General features: G+C 31.3%; 1 protein-coding gene across 1 annotated transcript in view; it reads left to right on the plus strand.

Annotated features, from left to right (window-relative positions):
• The window catches only part of LOC145327954 (lachesin-like), an 86,536-nt gene extending 64,197 nt beyond the window's left edge, over positions 1–22,339 (plus strand). Inside the window, exons 5-16 of the mRNA XM_080171475.1 lie at positions 1,345–1,466; positions 2,115–2,183; positions 2,523–2,604; positions 5,737–5,834; positions 8,358–8,446; positions 10,117–10,185; positions 10,547–10,619; positions 11,748–11,834; positions 19,322–19,426; positions 19,882–19,926; positions 20,788–20,851; positions 21,737–22,339. Coding sequence (XP_080027601.1) covers positions 1,345–1,466; positions 2,115–2,183; positions 2,523–2,604; positions 5,737–5,834; positions 8,358–8,446; positions 10,117–10,185; positions 10,547–10,619; positions 11,748–11,834; positions 19,322–19,426; positions 19,882–19,926; positions 20,788–20,851; positions 21,737–21,858 — 1,025 coding nt within the window. The 3' untranslated portion in view covers positions 21,859–22,339. The remainder of the gene's footprint in view (positions 1–1,344; positions 1,467–2,114; positions 2,184–2,522; positions 2,605–5,736; positions 5,835–8,357; positions 8,447–10,116; positions 10,186–10,546; positions 10,620–11,747; positions 11,835–19,321; positions 19,427–19,881; positions 19,927–20,787; positions 20,852–21,736) is intronic.
• The last annotated feature ends 3,870 nt before the right edge of the window (positions 22,340–26,209 follow it).

Below are 26,209 nucleotides of genomic sequence, written 5' to 3' on the forward strand. Positions count from 1 at the left end.
GTCAGCGATAGTCATATATTAAACAAAATTTTCGATATCTAAATTTGAATAAATAAATATATTTTTGGTCAAAATTATGAAAAAACTTTGTTATTTTTTTATTAGATAAAATAGAGGTAGAGGTTGCGCGATTCGTTAGTTGCTTGATAAAAAATATATAATATAATAGAAGAAGTCAAAGTCAAAATATAAAATGTAAAATGAATAAAGTGGATAAGAAACAAACTATGCTAAAGCTACTCTATACATAGGTATGTATGTCGGTTCCTACGGAACCTACTCGTTGAGATTTGAGGTTAAAGAAATGCTGTTTTATTATTTTTTTGGTATAGAAATTAAGTGCTTACAAAAAGTCGAGGGCTAAAGATACGAATAGAAACTTAGTTAGAACAAAAAATTGTTAAATAGAGGAAGAGAAAAAATAAAGTATTTGCTTTTTTTTTAAGAAAGTAAGTAATAAGTAAGTAAAATATCTTTCTTGAGAATAATTTTATTATCAATCAGTTTAATTTCAAAAATAAAATATTTGCTTTTTTAAAATATTTGCTTTTTTAAAACTCAATCTTGTTTAGGTAATAAGTAAAACATTTTTTCTTAAAAATATTTTTATTATCAATTAGTTTAATTTCAAGTGGAAGGTTGTTGAATATAGTTGGGAAAGAGTTAAGAGGGGCGTGCAGGAGAAAGTTTCTATTGGTGCCCGGTTCGTAAGCAAAGTTGTTCCTGTTCCTAGTGCCATACGTATGTCTGTCTTGAACAAAATTCCAGGTGTTTTCGAAAATTTTGGGAAAATTGCCTAATTTATAGGCGTGCATAAATTTACAAACATTGAATTCAATTAACAGGTTAAATGGAAGTATGCCATTAGATTTAAAGAATTCAGCTGTGTGAGCTCTGCTAGGTAAATTTTCGATTATTCTAATGGCTTGCTTCTGCAACTTAATGATTGGTGCTAACAGATACATAGGACAGGCAGTGAACAGGAGACAACAATATTCGATATTCGACTTAATATAAGAAGAATAGAGTAGCTTTAAGTGTTTCTTGTCCAACAAATGACGCATTACTTTCATACTATAAATTATTTTAGAGACTTTGCTATAGACTTTTTCAAGATGATAAGAAAACTTCATTTTCTCGTCCAATTGAATTCCCAAGTGTTTGATACTACCCTCATTGGTACCGCTCACAAGATCCAACTTAGTGATTTTTGACTCATCATTTTCGTTATGATTATTCATGTTTACATAGACTTCAAAGTTGGTCTTAGCGGCGAGCTCTATCTATCTATCTATCTATCTATCTATCTATCTATCTATCTATCTATCTATCTGTCTATTTCAGTGCCTCCAAGTATAACGCCAGAACCGTCAGACGGCCAGTACACGGTGAAACGGGGTAGGCGGGTGGCGTTGAAATGTACCGCCACGGGTAACCCCGCCCCCAGCGTTGAGTGGACTAAGAAGGTATTTTTTATTAAAATAATTTTTACCTTTTTTTTTAATATTGTTAATTAGCAGCAACGTCATTATAAGCCTTTAGAAGCACATGAAGTAGGAGGGGGAGAAACGTAACCTCCCCCCCCCCCACCCCCACCCCCATTTTAAATTTTAGTTTCACCAAGAAAAGTAAAACCTTTTTTTGGGGGGGATAGAGGCTTTCTAAGAAAGTTTTATCTTGGGTTGGTGGTGGTATACTTTCCAAATATAAACCACCTTTCTAGGACCTCTGAGAAGCTACATTATAAAAGAGAATCGTATCAGTTCAGCAAGATTCTTCGGTACAAACATAAAGACAGATACACACACACAGATCCTGCTACTTTTATATGTAAAAATGTTGTCTAAATTTAATGTCTACTCTATAATAAACCCTATATGTTCGTCAGTCTGTAACGTGATTTTCCTGGCTGCGATGCAACTAACTTTGTTTGTAGGTAATTCTTAAAAGACACTTTGACCGATTGTCAATTCATGATCATTTTTGTAGCTGTCTAAATTAACGACCACCACTTTACTACTAGATGAAACAACTGACCATTAAATGATTTCTATGTTGGAAACCTAAATTGACGACAAATTTTCCCCTGTCTTATATTCTATATCTATTTTTAGGATGGTCGATTGCCGAGCGATGAAATAAAAACTGTCGGGGATAGTCTTATCATACATTCTATATCAAAGGTAAATAGATAGATAGAAAGATAGATAGAGAAATAGATTGATACATAGATATATAGATAGGTAGATAGAATACCAAGTGATGAGATTAAAACTGTGGGGGGATAGTCTTATTATTCAATCTATATCAAAGATAGATAGATAAGTAGATAGATTACCAAATACTAATATTTAGATAATTTACCAAGGATCTAAAGGATAAGACAATGGCCGATAAATTGATGATTATCCTCAATCATAATACACAAAAATACCGCATCTGTAGGTTAGAATTCGAGGTTGTTGAAACGTTTGGACACCCAACTTAATAAACAAACCAATCAAATCTATCTATCTATCTAGACTGACGCTGGGGTGTATATCTGTAGCGCCCAGAACGGAATCGGACAAGCAGCCCGTGCTGAGATTAATCTGCAAGTTTTATGTAAGTATTTTTTTTTTTTTGGGGGGGCGTGAGATTGTTTGTACAATTATCACAATGTCTGTTTGTGTGTATGTGAGCCTGTATCTTAAAATATAGCTAACGCTTGATCAATTTGGTTCTCCTTTAGAGTAAAGCTATATTAGGTCCAAGAATGATTTTGGAGGGTACCAACCCAAGAAAAGTTAACCCCCAGGAAAAATTAATTCCCAAAAAAAAAGCTTTTTAAACTATATTAATTGTAAATAGGCAGGGTTCGACTAAAAGGCACTTGTCCTTATACTTAAGTAACAGGATGTTTGTGCGTCTGTGTGTTTGTTTGTACCGAAGGATCTCGCTAACCGCTGAACCGATCAGGTTCTTCTTGACATGGTAGCTTCTCATAGGTCCTGGGAAGGTTTAACTATTTCTTGGGGGATGGGACACCCCCTACCCCCCCAAAAAATGAAAAATAACTCCCTCCCAAAAAATAAAACTAAATTTTTTTAACTAAAATTAAAAATGAGGCGGTGGGCACCCTCCCTCCCCCCCCAAAAAAAAAAAAAGATTTTCACCCCCCCCAATTTTTTTTTTTTTTGAAAACAAAATCTAAAATAAGAAATTGGGTTATTAAATTCGACTCCCCCCTCCTCAGGTGCCCCTAGAGGCCTCTAGGGAAATTATTGTACATATTTATTTAAATTTAAAAACCTAAATCTCGGGTAGCAGCCACTAGCCTGTGTTAAAAGAAATAAGAACGTAATATGAGAAATGTAAGAAGATACTTTGTTCTTCAAGATTCTGTTCTTCAAATTGAAACAATAGTATTCTGCTGACAATGCGTCACTAGCATCTAGTATCTCATTAGTATTAAAATCATTGGATCTACTGCAGTTCATGGTAAAATATTGCTGGTAACGAATGCTTCCTGGTTCCTGGCAATATTACAAGATTCCTGGATCCAGCAGCACGCAAATTCCCCTAACTCCTAGGTTCCTGTTAGCTGGCAATCTGCAAATTTTCCAACTTACCAGCAATGACAGAAGATTACTGGCTTACAGGAGTTTTTACCCCATACCCTTTTTCACAATTTCTTAATAGGGGGTAAACAGCAATAATTAATAAGGGACAGTAATTTCAATTATTTTATGTGCATTCCTAATAGAGGAAAGGGAAGGATTAAAGAGAATGGGATCTTTACCTTTAAATTTAACTGTTTCTATCTTAATATCAACTTTCGCGCCAAAATTTGGGCGCGCTTAATGCTTATTTATTTTTATAATACATTGAAAAGTGGGGGAGATATATTTGTAATTATAATCGTATTGGTAATTACTGATTTTTTTCTAAGTGAGGCTCTGAATTTAAACAGTAAAACCAACAAACTTGAACACCTGTAGAATTTCAAAACTTAAAACCTATTAATTTAAAAAAAACAGTGTGAAAAAAATTTATAAAAAAACGCCGCTTCATTAATGTGTTATAATGGTTTCATGCTTTTTATACGTGCTCTTGATGCTATTGGCGCAACCGCTAGTCTATCCTATTGTAAGATTTTTTTTGTCTATAGTAAAGGATCTCGCTAACTGCAGAACCGATATGGTCCTCCTTTTCAATGAAGCTTCTTATAGGTCATAGGATGGTTTTAAGCTATTTCATCTATATAAAAAAGTCTAGGTATGATTTTAGGCTATTTTTCTACCAATCCATATCCCTTCTTAAATAGAGCCCCTTGGTATTAGGGGCGTAGCCTCTAGTAGTATAATAAAGTATAGCATTTAAATCTATAATATTTATGAAATAGCAGGCAAGCGTTTCAGTTTTGATTTTAGGATAGTTTCTTTCTCAGGAAAAAAAGTTAAAAAACTTAACATAGACAAACATCAAGTCACTTTCATATTGCCTAACTGCTTCATTTCTCCAAAATGTTTAATATATACTTCCCACTTACAAAACTAAACAAACTCAAGATTAAATTTTCGATTTCTTAATATTTATACGGCCTTCATTCTGCGTAATTCCTGGCTAATTATATAATATGCCTACCCAAATTCTGAATATTTAACTTTCATGCTAAATGGAAGCCATACATGTTCTATAAAGCCTCTCATATTTTTATTATTGTACCTTTGTCCGAGCCATTTTCTTGGTGTACCAACCAATAGTAAATTTCTAATCATACTGTTTATAAGTAACATAATTCTGCAATATTTATACTCCCCTCTCCCCTTTCCCTTCAATCTCTCCAATTATTATTGGTGTGCATGTATACATCGTGCCCATTTATATGGAATTTTTGGTGTCCAACCTTTAAACTGTGGGGTAAGTTTAATAAAAGGGAAATGGGAATTAAAAAGGGAAATATTGCTTTTTAACAGGAATATTTCAAACATGGCAGTGGCCAGGAATATGCATACATTGCCAGCAACCAGGAAAATGAAACATTGGTAGCTCCAGAAATATTTCTTGTTGTGCTAGATCCAGGAATCTTTGAATATTGCCAGGAAACAGGAAGCATTCGTTACCAGCAATATTTTACCATGAACTGCAGTAGATCCAAATCATTAATATAAAAGCGGATATAAATCTGTTTTGAAGCCATACTGAAAATGCTTTGTTAACCATTACAAAGGGTTTCTGTGCGTTAGTATAAAGTTGTAATTTATGTAGGTTAGACTTCAACAAAACGTTTGATTGTACTTGAACTTCATATATCAATTTATAAATGAATCTAAAGGGATAACACAATTAACGTTAAATTGATTTACATTCCCAATGTTGCTTGTTGATAAACATTTACCCATTCTGTAGATTGAAATAATTGGTTGAAAAGTATGAACACAATTAGTTTTTAACCAAATAATTAAAATTTTATAAAGTTACAAAAAAAAACAATTAACCAAATAGATTGAGTTCTCAATCTTAAGAAAACGTCACAAAGGCCCCGGTATGGTTTTAAGCCATTTTATTTATTTTGAGGTGTAGGTTTAGCTATAAACCTTACCTGGACCTATAAACAAATGCCCTATAAAGGAAAACCATATATGCACACAGACAGAAAGACAAACATCCTGTTACTTTTAAATAAGTTAGGTAAACATGAAATTACTATTTTATTTTAAATCTTACGTTTAAAAAGGATTTATTTATTTTTAGACCCCCCGGAGATAGAGCTGGAGACCAACAAAGTGCATACAGGGGAGAATAAGGAGGCCCATCTCACTTGTATTGTGGAGGGTAACCCTCCCCCCCAGGTAGATAGATAGATACAGAGATTGATAGATAGATAGATAGATAGATAGATAGATAGATAAATAGATATATAGATAGATAGATAAATAGAAAGATAGATAGACATATAGTTATACTAGGATATATATTAGCCTGTCCCGGATTTGAAAAATTTTGTTAAAATTTTTGCCCCCAGCCATAATATAGTTGATTTATGCAAAATATTGAACCATGCAAAATATTTTTTCTGTAATGCAAAAATTGCGATGGTACAAGCACTGCAAAGATTTTAAAATTTTTAAAAATTTTTAAACCTCTTGTACCATCTCAATTTTAAAGATTTTTACAAAATTTCAATTCTAGTGTGTCTATATAAACCTGAAATTTACCCAAAAAATGGGGGCAGTCTCAATTCTAACATATAATGGAAAAAGGTGTAGCAAGTAATTTTCCAAAGTAAAAATTGCCAGATTTCATACATAAATAATGGGGTTGGGCTGGAATCGATAGATACAGATATCCGGCTGATTCATAATTCTGGATATCAAGTATTTAGGGTTATATTGACACACTAGAATTTAAATTTCGTAAAAATCTTTAAAATTGAGATTGTACAAACTTTTTAAAATCTGCAAAAAGTCCGTTTTTAAAGCTTTTGTTTCATCTCAATTTTAAAGATTTTTATGAAATTTCAATTCTAGTGTGTCAATATAAACCTAAATACTTGATATCCAGAATTATAGATCAGCCGGATATCTGTATCCATCCAATCCGGCCTAACCCTATTATTTGTGTATGAAATCTGGCAATTTTTACTTTGAAAGATTACTTGCTACACCTTTGTCCTTCATATGTTAGAATTGAGACTGCCCCCATTTTTTTTGGTAAATTTGAGGTTTATTTTGTAACACTAGAATTGAAATTTTTTAAAAATCTTTAAAATTGAGATGGTACAAGAGGTTTAAAAACAGGTCTTTTTGCAAATTTTGAAAATTTTGCAGTGCTTGTACCATCGCAATTTTTGCATTACAGAAAAAATATTTTGCATGGGTCATTATTTTGCATAAATCAACCATATTATGGCTGGGGGCAAAAATTTTAACAAAATTTTTCTAAAACGGGACAGGGTAATATATATATAATATAATCATATAGGTGAAATGGTATAAAGGGGCTAGTATGCTTACAGATAGTCCAGCTGTTAGCTTTACATCTACTTATATAGATAGATAGATAGACATATAGTTATACTAAGATATATAAGTAATATAATTATATAGGTGAAATGGTATAAGGGAGCTAGTATGCTTACAGATAGTCCAGCTGTTAGCTTTACATTTGCTTATATAGATAGATAGATAGACATATAGTTATACTAAGATATATAAATATAATATAATTATATAGGTGAAATGGTATAAAGGAGCTAGTATGCTTACAGATAGTCCAGCTGTTAGCTTTACATCTACTTATATAGATAGATAGATAGACATATAGTTATACTAAGATATATAAGTAATATAATTATATAGGTGAAATGGTATAAGGGAGCTAGTATGCTTACAGATAGTCCAGCTGTTAGCTTTACATTTGCTTATATAGATAGATAGATAGACATATAGTTATACTAAGATATATAAATATAATATAATTATATAGGTGAAATGGTATAAGGGAGCTAGTATGCTTACAGATAGTCCAGCTGTTAGCTTTACATTTGCTTATATAGATAGATAGATAGACATATAGTTATACTAAGATATATAAATATAATATAATTATATAGGTGAAATGGTATAAGGGAGCTAGTATGCTTACAGATAGTCCAGCTGTTAGCTTTACATTTGCTTATATAGATAGATAGATAGACATATAGTTATACTAAGATATATAAATATAATATAATTATATAGGTGAAATGGTATAAAGGAGCTAGTATGCTTACAGATAGTCCAGCTGTTAGCTTTACATCTACTTATATAGATAGATAGATAGACATATAGTTATACTAAGATATATAAGTAATATAATTATATAGGTGAAATGGTATAAGGGAGCTAGTATGCTTACAGATAGTCCAGCTGTTAGCTTTACATTTGCTTATATAGATAGATAGATAGACATATAGTTATACTAAGATATATAAATATAATATAATTATATAGGTGAAATGGTATAAGGGAGCTAGTATGCTTACAGATAGTCCAGCTGTTAGCTTTACATTTGCTTATATAGATAGATAGATAGACATATAGTTATACTAAGATATATAAATATAATATAATTATATAGGTGAAATGGTATAAGGGAGCTAGTATGCTTACAGATAGTCCAGCTGTTAGCTTTACATCTGCCTATATAGATAGATAGATAGACATATAGTTATACTAAGATATATAAATAATATAATTATATAGGTGAAAGGGTATAAAGGAGCTAGTATGCTTACAGATAGTCCAGCTGTTAGATTTACATCAGCTTATATAGATAGATAGATAGATAGATATATAGTTATACTAAGATATATAAATAATATAATTATATAGGTGAAATGGTATAAGGGAGCTAGTATGCTTACAGATAGTCCAGCTGTTAGCTTTACATCAGCCTATAACAGACATACACTCATTCTAAGGTTTGTTTATATTTTTTTTAAATTATAGCTTTTCTATAATAAAGGTCGGACAGTTCGTCCGTAACGGATAGCACTTTTCGTTAATTAATACATGAAAGATTTGTTATATAAATTTAAGCTTTGAATAGTGATTCCTATAACATTTAGGTAAAATTTAGAAAGCTTAGCATCTCTATAATCGTTTCAAAAAAATTGTAGATCCATTTTAAATATGCAGATTTTTACTTTTTAACAACCACCTTTGTATGATATAATCATCGTATTTATCTAATATTTTAAATAATGATTTCTGGGACAACAAGGTAATATAAGTATTTCGTTTATTGTAATAGAATTGTATAACTAACTTTATAATATAACCTTTACAAAAAAAAGCAGATATAAAAACTTTATGTATTAACTTTTTATTAATATTAATAATTTAAATCTGTTTTTGGTTCTTTAATTATTAATCATCCAAAATGGCATTTTTTTCACGTGACCTTTAGAGAGAGAAAATTTTTGTATGACTTTTTGTCTGTTCATTTAAAAGAGAAGCTTCTTTATAACATAAAATCGGTCTATATGTCTGAAATGTTATGCGATTAATTAACTTCTAAGACAATGGTTTATATAGGTGATTTTTTAACATCCCCAAAATAGTTATATGCTTTCATTAAACCTTTAAAGGACGCCTGCAAGAAATACCACGCTTTAACTGCTGAAAGACTGCCACAAGAAGACCCAATACCCCAAATTTAAAGCCTTCAGCTTCAATAACAAAAAAGTTCTAGGCATTTCAAAATAGCATTTTATGTACAATGGAATTGTTGAAAGATTTCCAATGCTAATAAAAGAAAAAACAATATTAAATTACGTCGCGTAGACACAAAATTATGACCTTATCTTTGTCAGAAACTTAGATTGCATGTAACTAATTATATTTTTACAATAAAAACACCACATTTCATAGTCAAAATCTATGAAAAAAATTCGATTTAAATTGCATTTTTAAACGAAAATCATAGCGGAAACAAAGGGGTAAACTAATACAAGCTTAGCTGTGATTGGTTGTTAAGTTGATTCAGCCTTCTGATTGGCTACAGTACATTCGGTACAACGCAAGTAAAACATAATTTTTTTAATTATTTTGACTATAAAAATGGGTATTTTTATTGTAAAAATATAATTAGTTACTGGAAACCTAAATTTTTGACAAAAATAAGCTTATAATTTTGTTTCTATGCCACCTAGTTAATTTCAAAGTTTTCAACATGAGCATTGCAATTCTTTCAAAATTTTCATTGTACATAAAATGTCATTTTAAAATGCCTAGAACTTTTTTGTTATAGAAGCTGAAGGCTTCAAATTTGGGGTATTTGGTCTACTTGTGGCAGCCTTTCAGCAGTTAAAGCGTGGTATTTCTTGCAGGCTTCCTTTAATAGAAGAAAGAAAACGTTGGTTAACGATATCTTAAGCTACAGAGACACATTTATGTCTATCTGTCAGTCTGTGTCAATTTTTGTTCTCTCTCTTGCTAGGAAGGAGGTGACATCCCTTAAAATTTCTAATTAGATATAAGAAGCTTTAAATTTCAGGAGAACCATATCGTTCTAATGGTTAGCTAGATAAAACTATACAGATAGACAGACATCTTATTACTTTTATGTAAAACTATTCTTGATGTTTAGGAATATAAGATCTGGATTGGATTTTGGAAATTATTCTTGTATTGCTGAAAATACTATGGGGACTTTCAAGTAAGTAATATTTTTCCATCTATTTGAACCTTCTCTAAAAGCTTAAGGCTTTGGTATTTTGTTTAAAAATTTCTCCTAACTAATAAAAAATCTTATAAGTTTTTAATATTGTCTTCAATGTATAAGATTAAAATATAATTATTTCTTAATTTTTAGGAAAAATGGATGTTTGAATAATTATTTAGATTCTCTAATGAACTGTAACACGCAGCGAGCTAAGATAGCAATTTCCCCCTTCCAACCTATTTACCCCATTCCCTTCCCTCGAACTGGATAAACGCTCTAACCAATAAATTAGTTCCATGTTAGCACGATAAATTTTACAGTCATAACATCCACAAATATTCTGTATCTAATTTAGGAAACATATAGAAGTACATGGAAGACCAACCTCACCTGTCTTCAGATCTAAACCTAATACCAGCAAAGAAAAGGTAGATAGATAGAAAAATAGAAGGATAGAAAGATTGATAGGGAGATATATAGATAGTTAGATTGATAGCTAGAAAGATAGACAGATAGAAAGAAAGATAGGTAACCTAATATTACCTATTTTTTTATAACAAATTTTGGGAATAGTCCCTTTCGTTGCAACGCTCCTTAAGGGGCGATTCGTCGTATTTTTAAAATGGCTTTTTATAGGTTATGTTAGGTTATATTGGGTTAGGTGATTGCCCCACTGGGTTAGACATTTGGCCCCGCAGGGTTAGAGCCCCCCCGCAGGATCTAGAATAAGGATAAAGCTACTGTGAAAAATACGAAGAATCGCCCCTTAAGGTGCGTTGTCACGAAAGGGACTATAACCCACATTTTGAATAAGAGGGAAAGGGGTTAATAAAACTGGTATTGATTTTATGATTTTGACTTCAATGCTCGTGAAAAATTGTCTGTAATACAATGATATACATGAATTTTCACTATGGCTGAGAACTCAATTCTAAACCTATAAACTAAAGATTACATGTGTCCTATATTTAAAAATAACTACACCATATTCTGTAGAAATGTGCTAAAATAATAAAATTCAACATTTCTGCCATATTTCAAAATATTTGTACACATTTTATATTTATGCTTTTATCTCCTTATAAACTTAAGATTTTTAACAAATTTTCCTAATATGTATATTCAAAGAACAGATCTATGGTATAGATGAATATACAGATAACTACCTTCTCCCTTTTCCAAGGATCATTTTCGTCTGCTAGCAAATTGTTTTCTGCTCATTGACTGTGTTAATATTTTCGACACTATTGGTTGATTTTCAAAGACTTAATTGAGAGTCGGCACAAGATCTTTGGGATTGTGACACTTTAACCCCTTCCCCCTCTTGCGTCTTACTCTAAGATTAGTACATTTTCAAGGTTGGGGGTAAAGGGGTGTTTATACCTCTGCCTCCTTAAACTTTGAAACCACTCATTTTTTATATATCTTGATGATAACAAAATTAACCCTACTTTAAGTTAGAATTATAGGTTAAAAAGTTTAGACACTAAAATCAACCAAGGATAATCCAATAAAAGTAAAACTTTGGGTACAAATATAATTAATATTTATTTTAGACTTATATGCTAACATGGTCTGTGGACAGTTATAGCCCAATAGAAGAACATAGACTGTTATACAGAAAAATTAAACCATATCATGGGGTGAGTTTAGATAGATAATTAGTTAGACCCATAGATAGATAGATAGACAGCTATAGCCCAATAGAAGAACATAGACTGTTATACAAAACAAGGATGACAACATCCATAAAAGCGAAGCACTGAAACGGTAGGACAATCGGACATTAACACTTGTATAGTATCTGAACTGAAAAATCGGAACATAAATGAATAAATGTCGAATCAAAATTGTAGGCAAATTTGTTGAAAAACTGCTTAAAAACAGGATAATGTTTATGGACATACTTACATTTTTGGACTTGATTATAGAGTTGCTTCGCTTATAATATTGTTCTTTGTTGTCCCAGGAATCAATATACCAAAAATCAGATCAAACGGATAATTAAAACACTTGAAAATTTGTTGTTAAAAAAGTAGAAAAATCAACATGTTTAAAATGGACGTACAGACATTCTGGTAATGATTATAGAGTTGCTACGCTTTCTAAATCGTACCCAACTACTACAGGAATCATCATGCAAAGTTTGAAATCGATAGGACAATTCTAACATGCCTAAATTAACGAATAAAAGCTATCTATCTCGGACGGACGGACGGACGTACGGACGGACGGACGTACGGACGGACGGACCGACCCTAATTATAGAAAAGCTTCGCTTTTAAAAATTAAATCATATCATGGGGTGAGCTTAAATAGAAAGATAGATAGTTAGTTAAATAAATAGATAGAAAGATAGATAGTTAGATAAACCATAGATAGATAGATATATAAGGTAGATAGATAGATGGGTAGATAGATAGATAGTTAGTTAGGTAGACAGTTACAGCCCCATAGAAGAACATAGACTGCTGTACAGGAAAATTAAACCATATCATGGAGTGAGTTTAGATAGATAGATAGTTAGACCTATAGATAGATAGATAGACAGCTATAGTCCCAAAAGAAGAACATAAACTGTTGTACAGGAAAATTGAATTATATCATGGGGTGAGTTTAGATAGATAGATAGATAGACCTATAGATAGATAGATAGACAGCTATAGCTCAATAGAAGAACATAGACTATTGTACAGAAAAATTAAACCATATCATGGGGTGAGTTTAGATAGATAGATAGATGGGTAGATAGATAGATAGTTATATAGACAATTACAGCTTAACCCTTACAGATCGGGGGGGGGGGGGCTCAAAGAGCCCCCCCCCCTCTAGTTTTTTCAATCTCATTTTTTTTGTAGGTAAGATGGAGAGCTGTAACTTCATGACTTTTTAAGTTTAGTAATTATACGTCGGCAAGAGTTGATTTTATTAGGATAACTGGTCTGTGTCGGTCGTGGTGTTCGGTCAAAGTCGGTTGGGTAGCAAAAAAATTAGAAAAAATTCTAAATAAATCTTAATTTCTACATTATGACTTTTGTGTATAAGGTAGAAACCTAAAATTTTTTAGGTGAATACTTAGATATCAATGACCATCTGAGAAAAGTGGTGTTATGACCGTTTGACCGCTCCCTGGCCGACTTTATGACCGATTTTTGTCCGGCTTTTACTACAGACATATATCATGAATTTCGTGGCTTCTATTACAGCTAGAGACCTATAATTTTTTTGGTAAATCCTTCAGCAATAATAAACAGATAAAAATATTAATTTGCGCCGCCAACCGCCGTTTTACCGCCTTAACCGCTGAAAATGGCGGTTTCTGTTATTTGCCGTTTTTCGGCGATGATCAGAAAAAGTAATTTTTTTGTTATGAAAAATAAAAGTTCGTCCTAAAATTTGGTCATCCTAGCTGCAAAATTGGCCGCTCTACAGCTGTTTTAAAATTTAGCGGCTGGCCGCTAAAAAGCGGCTAAGGAGCGGTCTGACTGCTATGACTAGAAAAAGTAATTTTCTCTAAAAATACACATGAACCACCAGAAAAAAATTTTACGTCTTTATCTGTACCAGGAGCCGAGATAGAGGAGGGGGCTCTTTGAGCCCCCCCCTCCCCCCCCCCCCCCCCCGATCTATTAAGGTGGGAATTGGGGCCCGATCTGTAAGGGTTAATAGAAGAACATAGACTGCTATACAGAAAAATTAAACCATATCATGGGGTACGTTTAGATAGATAGTTAGGTAGTTAGATAGATAGATAGATGGGTAGATAGATAGATGAATAGATGAATAGATAGGTGGATAAATATACATAGAGATAGCTATATAGAAAATAGGTAAATGTTGTAGTAAAATGTACTATTATGATTATTAGATATATATATATATAGACTTAGAGATAGATAGCTAGATAGAAGGATAGATAGAAAATAGGTTAATGTTGAAGAAAAATTGTAAAGAACATAGGGTCAACATTTTGGTAATAGAATTACTATTGAGTAAATGGATATATTATTACTTGGATGTAGCATCAGATTTTTATGTACTCTGATAAGGTGATGCTCGCAGCTGGCTACAATAAGTACCTTTAAACCTCCTTTCCCTTCCTTTTTGTTGATTGAACTGACCAATAAAAGAGGTTCATATTAGCAAGCTAAATTGAGGACAAATGTTCCCCTTGTCAATATATCCACGTATATCCTATATCCAATATTGAGATTTTCCTAAATGGAGATTGGATGGGATGAAAGAATGACAGGAAAAAGGTAGATAGATAGATTTGTACTATACATCCTTATATTAAATAACAGGATGGTTGTTTGTTTGTGTTTAGAGCAGGATATACTAAAACCAGTGTTCCTTTACAGTGAAGCTTCCTACAGGTCCTGGGAAGGTTTTTGGTGTTCATAACTCAACCCCCCCCCCCCTTTTTCAAGAATTAGCATTGGGATTGGGTTGGTTTTGGGCTATACTAAGAGAGGCCACTACGCCCACTTTAGAAAAAAAAATGTCCTCTGATTTTTTTAGTAGTGATGTTACTCTATAGTTAACATTGTCTGACCGTCCGTCAGTCAGTCTGTAATGGTATGTGTGAAATATGATTTTATCAGCTGGTATTGAAGATAGACGGCTGTTATTAAGTTTTAAATATTTGTAGCACCTCTAAGATAACTAGAAAAGAACACACGCAAAATTTTGCAAGAAAACTTTTTTTTCCTGTGAAAAGAGATTTTTTCTTTACACGTTGCAACAAAATAAAATTAAATAGGAAATAAACTAAATGTCTTATTATATTGATGTGTCTGTGTCTATTTAGATCTCTCAAACATTGGCCAATAATTCAGAGAGAATTAATAATATTTACAAAATTAATAATATTTTTTTTGGTCAATTTAGCTAAAATGGAACTAATTTTTTGGTCGATTTGTCCAATAAGAAGGAAGGGAATAGAGTGAAGTTAGTGGAAAGGCAGAATCGTTAGTTTAAGCCAGCTGTGAGATTCACTTTATTAGAGTACATAAAAATCTGGTGCAACATCCAGGTAGTATAATATCGATTGAATATAGTTTTCTGAATGTTTTCTATAGCCAAATCAAATTCATAACAATTTTAGATTTTTTAGATCTTTATTTGTTGTTTTTGCAAAACATCTCAAATGAAGAAGGGTGCATTTTGAATTGTAAAGAAAAAGATTTTCTGTCATATGTTGAATCTAACTTGGGACATCAACTGCATCTACTATCTATCTGTATATCTATCTATCTATCTATCTGTCTATCTATCTATCTGTATTTTGAATTGTAAAGAAAAAGATTTTCTGTCATATGTTGAATCTAACTTGGGACATCAACTGCATCTACTATCTATCTGTCTATCTATCTATCTATCTATCTGTCTATCTATCTATCTGTATTTTGAATTGTAAAGAAAAAGATTTTCTGTCATATGTTGAATCTAACTTGGGACATCAACTGCATTAACTATCTATCTGTCTATCTATCTTTCTACTTCTCTATTTGTATATTTACCTATCTATCTATGTAAATCATCTATTTGTCTATTTATTTATATCTCTATTTATCTATCTGTCTATTTATCTATCTCTTTTTATCTGTAAATATATGTCTATATATTTATCTGTCTATCTATCTATCTGTTTACCCATCTAAATGTCTATCCATCTGCATATCTATCTACATGTCTGCATATTCATCTATTTGTCTATTTATCTATCTATCTGTATAACCATCTGACTAGTCTATAATTAAATTGATATATGCCACTCTCATTTGATTAGTATGTTCTCAATCTATTTTTTTAAAATAAATCTGTTTAGTATATTTTATAAATTATTTATTGTAACTAGAAAATTTACTATATTTTGTTATCTGTTTTCATTGTATCCCTCTATCTTTAAATCTCATATGCCATAACTCAAACCAAAGTTGTGACATCAACTGCATTTACTTATACATATATCTACTAACGGCTACGCCCCTAGACGCCTCTCTGTGCACTTAAGATTGGGTTAGGTAGTTGATTCCCCCCACTCACTTTCAATTGTATAGTAAAAAAGTCAAAGTGAACAAAAATCATTGAGGAGCTTAATTTTTTTCTAGGGGCAATTCCTCTTGAAAGGATGGTGGTAACCTCACCCAAAATTGTTAACCCTTAACAGTCGGGCCCCTTGCCGCACCTTAATCAGTCGGGGGGGGGGGGGGGTGTTCAACGCCCCCACTTATTATCTCAGTTCCTATTAGAGCTAGAGGGCTAAAACATTTTGTGCAAGTCCCCTGTGTTATGATGAATTTCCGACCTTTTATAAGTCTAAGTCAATTTTCGCTTCCTTCACCCTTTTATTTAACAACCTTTGTTTTTAGGTCCTTTTTTACTTAAAAATTTCAAACGGCTGTAATTTTTTTATTTTTAAAGCTAGAAGAACAATTTTTTTGCAGAAAATGTTTATTTTTATATAAATTTTATATTTGAAATATCAAAATATAAATTTCAGCGGCCGCAGCTGTACTTTGCAGCTGCCAGCCGCCGCAGTCGGCGGTCGGCGGGAAAACGGCGGCGGATCTTTATGAAATTTTAATACATTATCTAGACTTTTAAGAAAAGCTTAGTTTAAAAGTTTAAAATTTGAAGTCTCTAAGTCAAAAATTGCGGCCACAGGAGCCTTTTAAAGATTTCTGGAGACCTGGAGGATCAGGACCTGGAGGATCATACCTAGAACCTGAAATTGACTTGAACACCTGTATTTAAGATGAGGATGTACTACTAAAGGGTATTTTAGTAATTTGGTAAGATAAAATGCTTTGTTTAAGTCAAAAAAAATATTTTTGTTCTGTACCTGGATGACCCTGCCAGGTTTGCTGGCATCCTGTGCCCGCCAGGATGGAGATTTTCAAAAAATTCCAACTCTCAGTTATGTGTCATACCCATACTTAAAAAGTCAAGCAGTTTGGGCTCTTTATCTTTCACACACAGAAAATGAGATAAAAAAAACCGGATGGGGGGGCGTTCAACGCCCCCCCCCCCCCGACCGTTAAGGGTTAAAAACCTTAACTGGACCTATGATAACCTACACTGTAAAGGAGAACCATATTAGTTCAGTGGTTAAAGAGATCCTTCGATACATACAGACAAACAAACATACACACTGACATATATCCTGTTACTTTTATTTAAGGCTATCTCTTTCTATCTATCTAACTATATGTCTATATATCTTATAATTATATGTCTATCTATCTTATAACTATATGTCTATTTATCTAACAGAACATGTATCTTAAAATATTTTGTATTTACAAAAGTATGTTAGGTATGTCCTTTCTATTCTTTAAGAAAATTAACCTATTTCCTTTTTTCTTTCTTTTAGAAAATAGTTTCTTTTAATTTTAGAATTTTTTAATTATTTTCTGCAAAAATTTGTATCTTTTTCTATCTCATTGTAATCTAATTGATTTTTAACCATTGGATTAACCTATTCTATAAAGTAGTAAGGTTTTTGTCTGTTGCTCAAGATTACAATTCGTATTTGAATAATTGAGTTAATGTTAGTTTTAGGGTGGTTTTTTGCTCCTTTATTTGATTCTTTGAATGGTTTTAGGCTATTTTTTTCCTTGCTCCTTATAATTTAGATTTCTATGTGAGGACGTATAATTGGAAGTAGGGTAAAAGGGGATATTACGAATTTAAGGGTTGTATTTACCCACTTATACCAAAGTTACCCCACCCATTTTTTGTTGGGGGGTGGGTGGAATTGTCGCGGTCTTTTTCCCACTAGATTTTTTTTTGGTAGGGGGCGGGTTAGATATATATCTAGGTTGTGTACCCTCCTCAAAAATAAGCTTGGACGTCCTTGATGCTAGGGACGCAGCTGCTAGTTATTATATAGTATTAAAAAAAGCAAGAGGATTTTAAAACTTATATCAATATCTGTATGTTTATCCATAACTAAACTTATTTATTTTAGCCAATGGATTCCTCAAAGTTTCCAACTGGAGAAGGTGACTGGAACAATGTAATTATACCTGGATATTTATCTAATTATTATTTTAGCCAATGGATTCTACCAAGTTTCCTGGAGATTTATTCAATTATTATTTTAGCCAATGGATTCTACAAAGTTTCCAACTGGAGAAGGTGACTGGATGAATTATATCAGGAGATTTATCCAATTATTTTATTAGCCAATGGATTCTATCAAGTTTCCTGGAGATATATCCAATTATTATTTTAGCCAATGGATTCTACCAAGTTTCCAACTGGAGAAGGTGACTGGACAAATGTAATTATACCTGGAGATTTATCCAATTATTATTTTAGCCAATGGACTCTACCAAGTTTCCTGGAGATTTATTCAATTATTATTTTAGCCAATGGATTCTACCAAGTTTCCAACTGGAGAAAGTGACTGGACTAATATAATAATACCTGGAGATTTATCCAATTGTTATTTTAGCCAATGGATTCTACTAAGTTTCCAACTGGAGAAGATGACTGGACTAATGTAATTATTCCTAGAGATTTATCCAATTATTATTTTAGCCAATGGATTCTACCAAGTTTCCAACTGGAGAAGGTGACTGGACAAATGTAATAATATCTGGAGATTTATCCAATTATTATTTTAGCCAATGGATTCTACCAAGTTTCCAACTGGAGAAGGTGACTGGACAAATGTAATAATACCTGGAGATTTATTCAATTGTTATTTTAGCCAATGGATTCTACCATGTTTCCTGGGGATCTATCCAATTATTATTTTAGCCAATGGATTCCACCAAGTTTTCAACTGGAGAAGGAGACTGGACAAATGTAATTATACCTGGAGATTTATCCAATTATTATTTTAGCCAATGGATTCCACCAAGTTTCCAACTGGAGAAGGAGACTGGACAAATGTAATTATACCTGGAGATTTATCCAATTATAATTTTAGCCAATGGATTCTTCCAAGTTTCCTGGAGATTTATTCAATTATTATTTTAGCCAATGGATTCTACCAAGTTTCCAACTGGAGAAGGTGACTGGACAAATATAATAATACCATGAGATTTATCCAATTGTTATTTTAGCCAATGGATTCTACCAAGTTTCCTGAAGATTTATTCAATTATTATTTTAGCCAATGGATTCTACCAAGTTTCCAACTGGAGAAGGTGACTGGACAAATGTAATAATACCTGGAGATTTATCTAACATGGGATTCACACATCTTAGGAGCTACAAGGTAATTGAATACTTATAACTGGCAACTATGCCCCTAGTGGCCTCTAAGGACACTTAATATGATGATAAACAAATTTACCCTTAGGAAAAAAAAATCCATATTTAATAAATGTATACATTACTGGTTAAAAGTAAAAATTCAATAAAAATTTACAAAGCCCTTGAGCTAAATAATAAGATGACGTGGTTATAAGACATAAATTACCGGTGTAATTTACATACCATTGTCCCCTTCCTCCCATCAGGTTGTTACTTTCAATTTATTTTAAAAATCAGTAAGGGGGGGGGTGGGGGGGTAAAACCTCATCAGGCACTTTAAAGGAAAAATTTAAATTGTTTTTTCCTTCATTGAAAATTAGCCAAAAACCTATGTAATACTTTCATAAAGATTACTAGTAACTTTCTTGTTACAGCCGTTTTAGAGATATAAAGTAGCAAATATTATTTTTTGTTTAGATATCTGGGTTGGAAGATGATTCCGAGTATGAATGTCTTGTGCAGGTAAAATAAAAATAGCTTAAAACTATCCTAAGACTTAAATTTAAAAATAACTATTCTTGGATCCCATGTAAATTATCACTAAAAAGAATTTCTCAATCAGTTCAGTAGTTTTTGAAATCTTAAAATTCAGACAAAACAAACCTAACAACTTTTAATTATAGGTTATTTGTTTTTAAACACAAAAAAAAATTCTTTCCCTCTAGCTCTATATAATAAAACAGGGTGCTTATATCGATATAAATTAAGAAGAAGGGTTAAGTGTTAACATGGATAAGATATGTCTACATGGAGAATTTAATTTGTTGACTTTTGTAACACATGTTTTTAGAATAATTGTATCATGAATAAATGACAACATCCTATAATTGGTTAGAGTTCCTTTATTTCCCTCATTTTAAAGTTTTGTTAAGCCTTTATTGTCATTTGTATGGCCCCTGGTAAATCCAAAACAATGATTTCTAAAAAGTTTGACTTCTGTTTGTTTGTCTGTGTCATAGTTTTAAGTTTTTCATATCTTGAATGTTTTTTAATCGATTGAAAAATGGTTCGGCAAAAATCATTAGCCATTAGATGCCTAATTGATAAAGGATCAATCAGATAATTAGATCACATACAAATTTGTTGCTAAAAAGTAACAAAGTGAAATCGATAGGACAATTCTAACATGCCTAAATTAACGAAAAAAGCTATCCGTAACGGACGGACGTACGGATGGACGGACCGACCCTAGTTATAGAAAAGCTTTGCTTTTAAAATTTTTTGTTATGCTAACACTAGTAAAATTAATTTTAATTGTTGGAGTTGGGTGTTGGAGGTCTATATTAACTAAAGAATTTTTTTATAAATTTTTTTAATATTCAGGCCAGAAATAAGTTTGGTTGGAGTGAACCTAGCAGACTTTTTACTTTCTACACTACAAGGCCAGGTACTACATTAATCTATTCATTAAATTATTTATACATATATTTATCTATTAAGTCATTTATCTATTCATCCATAAATATATCCATCCATCAATCTATACATCCATCTAAATATCTAATCATTCATCCATCCATTCATCTGTTCATTTACCTATCTATTAATAAATCAATTTACCCATCCATTTATCCTTTTGTCCATCCATCCATCTATCTGTTTGTCAATTAATTCATTCATCTAATCATCTATCTATTGTTCCATCCTTTCAATAATCCATTCATCCTTCCATAATCTATTCATCCATCCATTCATCTATCCATTTATCCATTCATCTATTCATCAATCAATTAATTCATTCTTCTATACATTTATCTATTCATCTATCCATCCATCCATCCATTCGTCTATCCTTTAATTTCTCCATTCATCCATCCATTCATCTATCCAGCCATTTATTCAGCCATCTTCCATCCATACATCCCACAAACAATCCATCAATTCGTTCATTCATTAATCCATTCATTATACCTTCAATAATCCATCTATTGATCCATCAATTCATTAATCCATATATCAATTCATTCATCCATTGATTGATACTTCCATTCATTTAATCATCCAATATCCCTCAATTCATCTATCTATTGATCCATCCATATATTAATAAATTTATCCATCCATTAATCAATCCACCAATTCATCTATTCATTGATACATGTATCCAGTTAGTCATCTATTTATTTTTAATAATTTTACTAATTATTACATTATTATTGATCCATTCAAATAACAAAGAATCATTTTAATAATTTATCTCCATATACATAAAAATATCAAATCTCTCAATGTATCTTTATTTCTATTAAATAATGTATCTTATCTATTTCAGCGCCACTGGCTAGTGACCTCGAATGGAAACACATGCTGAACCAAGCTGCACAAACTAAACTCCCATTTTCAATACAAATTCTAATATCCTTACTACTGGCACTTACACAATTGTTAAGATAAAACAATGAAAAAATACCAAAATTTAATAAATGGATATGAAAAAAAACAATGAAATGTATTTATGGAATTTGTTGTGAAAAATGTGAAAAAAAAACAATACTGAAATAATATTCTCACTGTGACAAACAATTATTTGTGTTATGATATTTTTTAAACAGTCTCTAAAAATCATTCATTTCAATATATTACAACAGGGAGGGAGGAGACATTGGGATGTTTATTACCCTAGTCCCCAAAGTATATATAGTTATTTTTTTGTTGGGGACATTTATATTGATTGGTTGGAACATTAAGAAAGAAAGTTCAAACATTGCAACTACCAATTGTAATCTACCAAAAGGGTAATTTTTTGTATTATCATTGGGGATGTACAGCAATCTACAGCCCATTATCTTATCCCTTTAGATCTCTGCAAACACACACACAAAATTAAACATAAAAAAAGACTGTTTAAAACTAAGAGTTGTGAAAAAAAAGAAAACTGAATGTTGTGAAAAATAATTTTTTTATGTACTAATGATTTTTTGAGAAATGAACCTAAGCATAACTACTACTTCATGTATTTGTGTATATTATAAAGAGTACAAAATTTATATTTTTTTCTCCTATTCCCAAAAATATGTTAAGAACAAGCTTCAAAAAATTTGATTATTTGATTTTGATTCAGGAATTATGATTAGTTTAAATGAAATCATATCTGCTCCTTCTTTGCAAGAATATTTTGTTTCAATTTGAAAATAATAAAGCTATCTTATTATCAAAACTTTAGATTTTTGTTTCAATTTGAAAATATTAAATCTTTCTTATTATCAAAACTTTAGGTTTTTTGTTTTTCCCTTAAAATAGTACTAACCTCTTTACTTATCAAGTTCTCCATTTAAGTAAATTTTTAAATAGGTCCTTAGATGATTTTATCCTATTTCATTTTAAAATTGATATCATTAGATGGTTTTAGACAATTTTCTTCAGAAGAATAACCATTAGATGCTTGGGGGGCAGCTGTTAGTACATAAAAAAGTAAAAGAAATAACCTGTAATAAAATTTCTTGAAGGAAGAAGCAGTTACCTTTGAAAGTATTTATGAAAATAAAAAAAAAACACAATTTTATATTAAATTTATTTATTTGTTACTAATTATTTATTCATATATTATATTAATTTTATTATGTGATATTTTCTAGTCAATTCCTTTATCAGCCTAGCTACTTTGCAATTAAGATTTGGCCGTTTGTACATTTTTTTTATAGCTTTGTATTACATACAATTTTCCATGAATATTAAAATAAAAGAAAATAAGATTAATACACGTTATGTTTGCACGGGTCTTCTGTCCTTCTGGGCTAATGAAACTGGTTTTAGTCCTATAATTTTGCATTTTAATATCTGCGGAAAGCTGTCTATAATACGATGTGCTGTTTTAATGGAAATTTTTTTACTCACAAAAAAAAATTCAATAACTGCGTTACTTATGATACTTTTTTGCCTTACTTACGAAATAATATTTTCTTATCTATTTAATTTTTTAAAAATATTCATTTTATCCTTCTTCCTTATATTTAGTTTTATTATCAATTTCTTAATAAGAAAAGAAGGTGTATCAACTTTTTTTATAGCTAGCCAGTTCTTTTAGTAAGTAGTAGATGTAAAATTTTTCATAGAATTCAGATATGCAATCGGTTTTTTTGTAGACCTCTTATTTTTTAAGTAATTTAAGTTTTTAAAAAAAAGATTAAGTCGATTTTAAGGTACTAAAACGCAACAAAAAAAAGGAAGAAAATGTCCATTATGTACAAAAATAGTAAGATCTTTAATTTGACACCTTACTTTTTGAATTTTGTCAGGTAATTATTGAAAAAATTGATTTTTTTAAACCCACGAGAATAAAAACTTTGAACTTAATTTTATCATTTCACAGGTTAAAAAAATATGGGTTCATATATACCTTTAGAATCAGAAAAATATTACGAATCCATTGTAAACAAAATTGAAAAAAGTAAAAAAAATAAAAAATAAACAAATGGCCAATTATATTTTTTGTTCAGGCAACACTTTCGTCTTCCCTTTTTTACCCCCTCTTTACCCCCTTCCCATTTTTATACTCAATTCAAGAATTAAGACGTTGCCTGTATAATATAATATGATATTTTCATATAATTCCTTTTATTGTAGTTTATATACTATATTGTAAATTTTTTTTTCAATTTTGCTTACAATGGATTCGTAATATTTTTCTGATTCTAAAGGTATATATGAACCCATATTTTTTACCTGTGAAATGATAAAATTAAGTTCAAAGTTTTTATTCTCGTGGGTTTAAAAAAATCAATTTTTTCAATAATTACCTGACAGAATTGAAAAAGTAAGGTGTCAAATTAAAGATCTTACTATTTTTGTTCATAATGGCCATTTTCTTTCTTTTTTTTGTTGCATTTTAGTACCTTAAAATCGACTTAATTTTTTTTTTAAAACTTAAATTACTTAAAAAATAAGAGGTCTACAAAAAAACCGATTGCATATCTGAATTCTATGAAAAATTTTACATCTACTACTTACTAAAAGAACCGGCTAGCTATAAAAAAAAAGTTGATACACCTTCTTTGTGATTTTTAAATCTATGAAAAAGAAAAATGGTCCTTTATGATAGATTTAATTAAAATTTACTATAAAAACTTGTTTTTTAATGGCAATAAATGGATAATAAACTTTTTTTTATATTAGTTATTACAATGGATTTATTATTACTTGGATGTTACACCAGAATTTAATTTACTCTAATAAAGTGTTCCTCATAGCTGGATATACCCCATCCCCTCTCTTCCTACTGGATGATCGAACTGACCAATAAATTAGGTACATATTAGCAAGGTAAATTGAGGACAAATTTCCCCCTTTCAATACATCCACGTATATTCTATATCCATTGCTGCTATTCTTTAGCTATGGTATATTGTATACCGCGACCATGGCTTCGGGGAGGTGTGGATTAAAATCTCGGCTAGACACTACAACATAACTAAATTCGTTAAGAATGATTTCTACTGGTTTTATGGGAATTTCAGAAAAGGTTATGCAATCAAAGGTGACATTTGGCTGCCTATTACACAAGTCCTCAAACATTAATAATAATGTTCTCTTATTCGTTTACAACTTTGGGGACTTTCAATGAATTTTAATTGGTTGGTTCATTAAGTTGAGTGTCCAAACGTTTCAACTACTAATTGTAATCTAGAATATGGATAATTTTGTGTATCATCATTGGGGATGTACATAAATTTATCGGCCATTGTCATATCCCTTAAAATGGAGGAGAAAGTGTGGTAACAGGATTACAGAATTAATCCTGTGAATGGAGGGTGGGATTATTCTTCAAAAATTTTGGGGGGAAGGATTAAATGGCCATGAAAAATTCCCTTGTTTAGTGTGTAAAGACAAACTCTTAGTCTTACATTTTAATATAAGCTTTTTTTTAATTATTCAATGTAGTAAAATTAAAAATCGATAGGACAATTTTAATATGCCTAAATTAACGAAAAGAGCTCTCCATTACGAAAGACATACGTACAGGCCCTAATAATAGAAAACTTGTGTAGATTTTTAGACTTCTTGATGCCTGTAATTTTTAGATAGGTACATATAGTATACGTGGATATTATGCCAGCAGAAATGTTGTTGTCAATTTAGATATCTAATATAGTTTTCATATATTGGTCAGTACGTTCCTCCAGTAGTAGGGGAGAGGGTTGATGGGGGGTTTCGGATCTTGGACAAAGTAGCTTCGGACAAAGTAGCTTCAGACAAAGTAGCTTCGGACAAAGTAGCTTCAGGACAAAATATCTTCAGGACATTTACTTAAGAAAAGTAGCTTCATAAGAAAAATAGTCTACAATATAGCCGCAACTGATATTACATAGGTGGTTTAGAATTTCGTGGATTTTGCAAACAGTGGTTGATAGATTTTTACAATTTTTAATATTGTTTTTACAATTTTTAATAATGTTTTTACAATTTTTTGTTTAGGTAAGGTTAGGTTATAGGCTAGGGGGCCGAGCGCCTGCGGCTAGGCAGGCCAGGGGGCCGAGTGCTGCCGCCACGACCTTTATTAACAGTGGAGGCTACTTTCATTAGGAGGCTACTTTGTCCTGAAGCTACTTTGTCCTGAAGCTACTTTGTCCGAAGCTACTTTGTCCAAGATCCAGGGTTTTGATATATTGGCCAGCTATGAGAATCATTTTAACAGGATATTCAGGAACCTTTTACAATATCCACGTATTTTATTAATCCATTAATTTATAAAACATCTGGGATGGTTGGCATTAACAGACTTCCACTAATCCATTTCTAATCCGGTGCG

Source organism: Acartia tonsa, chromosome 9 (assembly GCF_053477335.1).
Source record: "Acartia tonsa isolate MP-2025a chromosome 9, ASM5347733v1, whole genome shotgun sequence".
Classification (NCBI taxonomy): Eukaryota; Metazoa; Arthropoda; class Copepoda; order Calanoida; family Acartiidae; genus Acartia; species Acartia tonsa.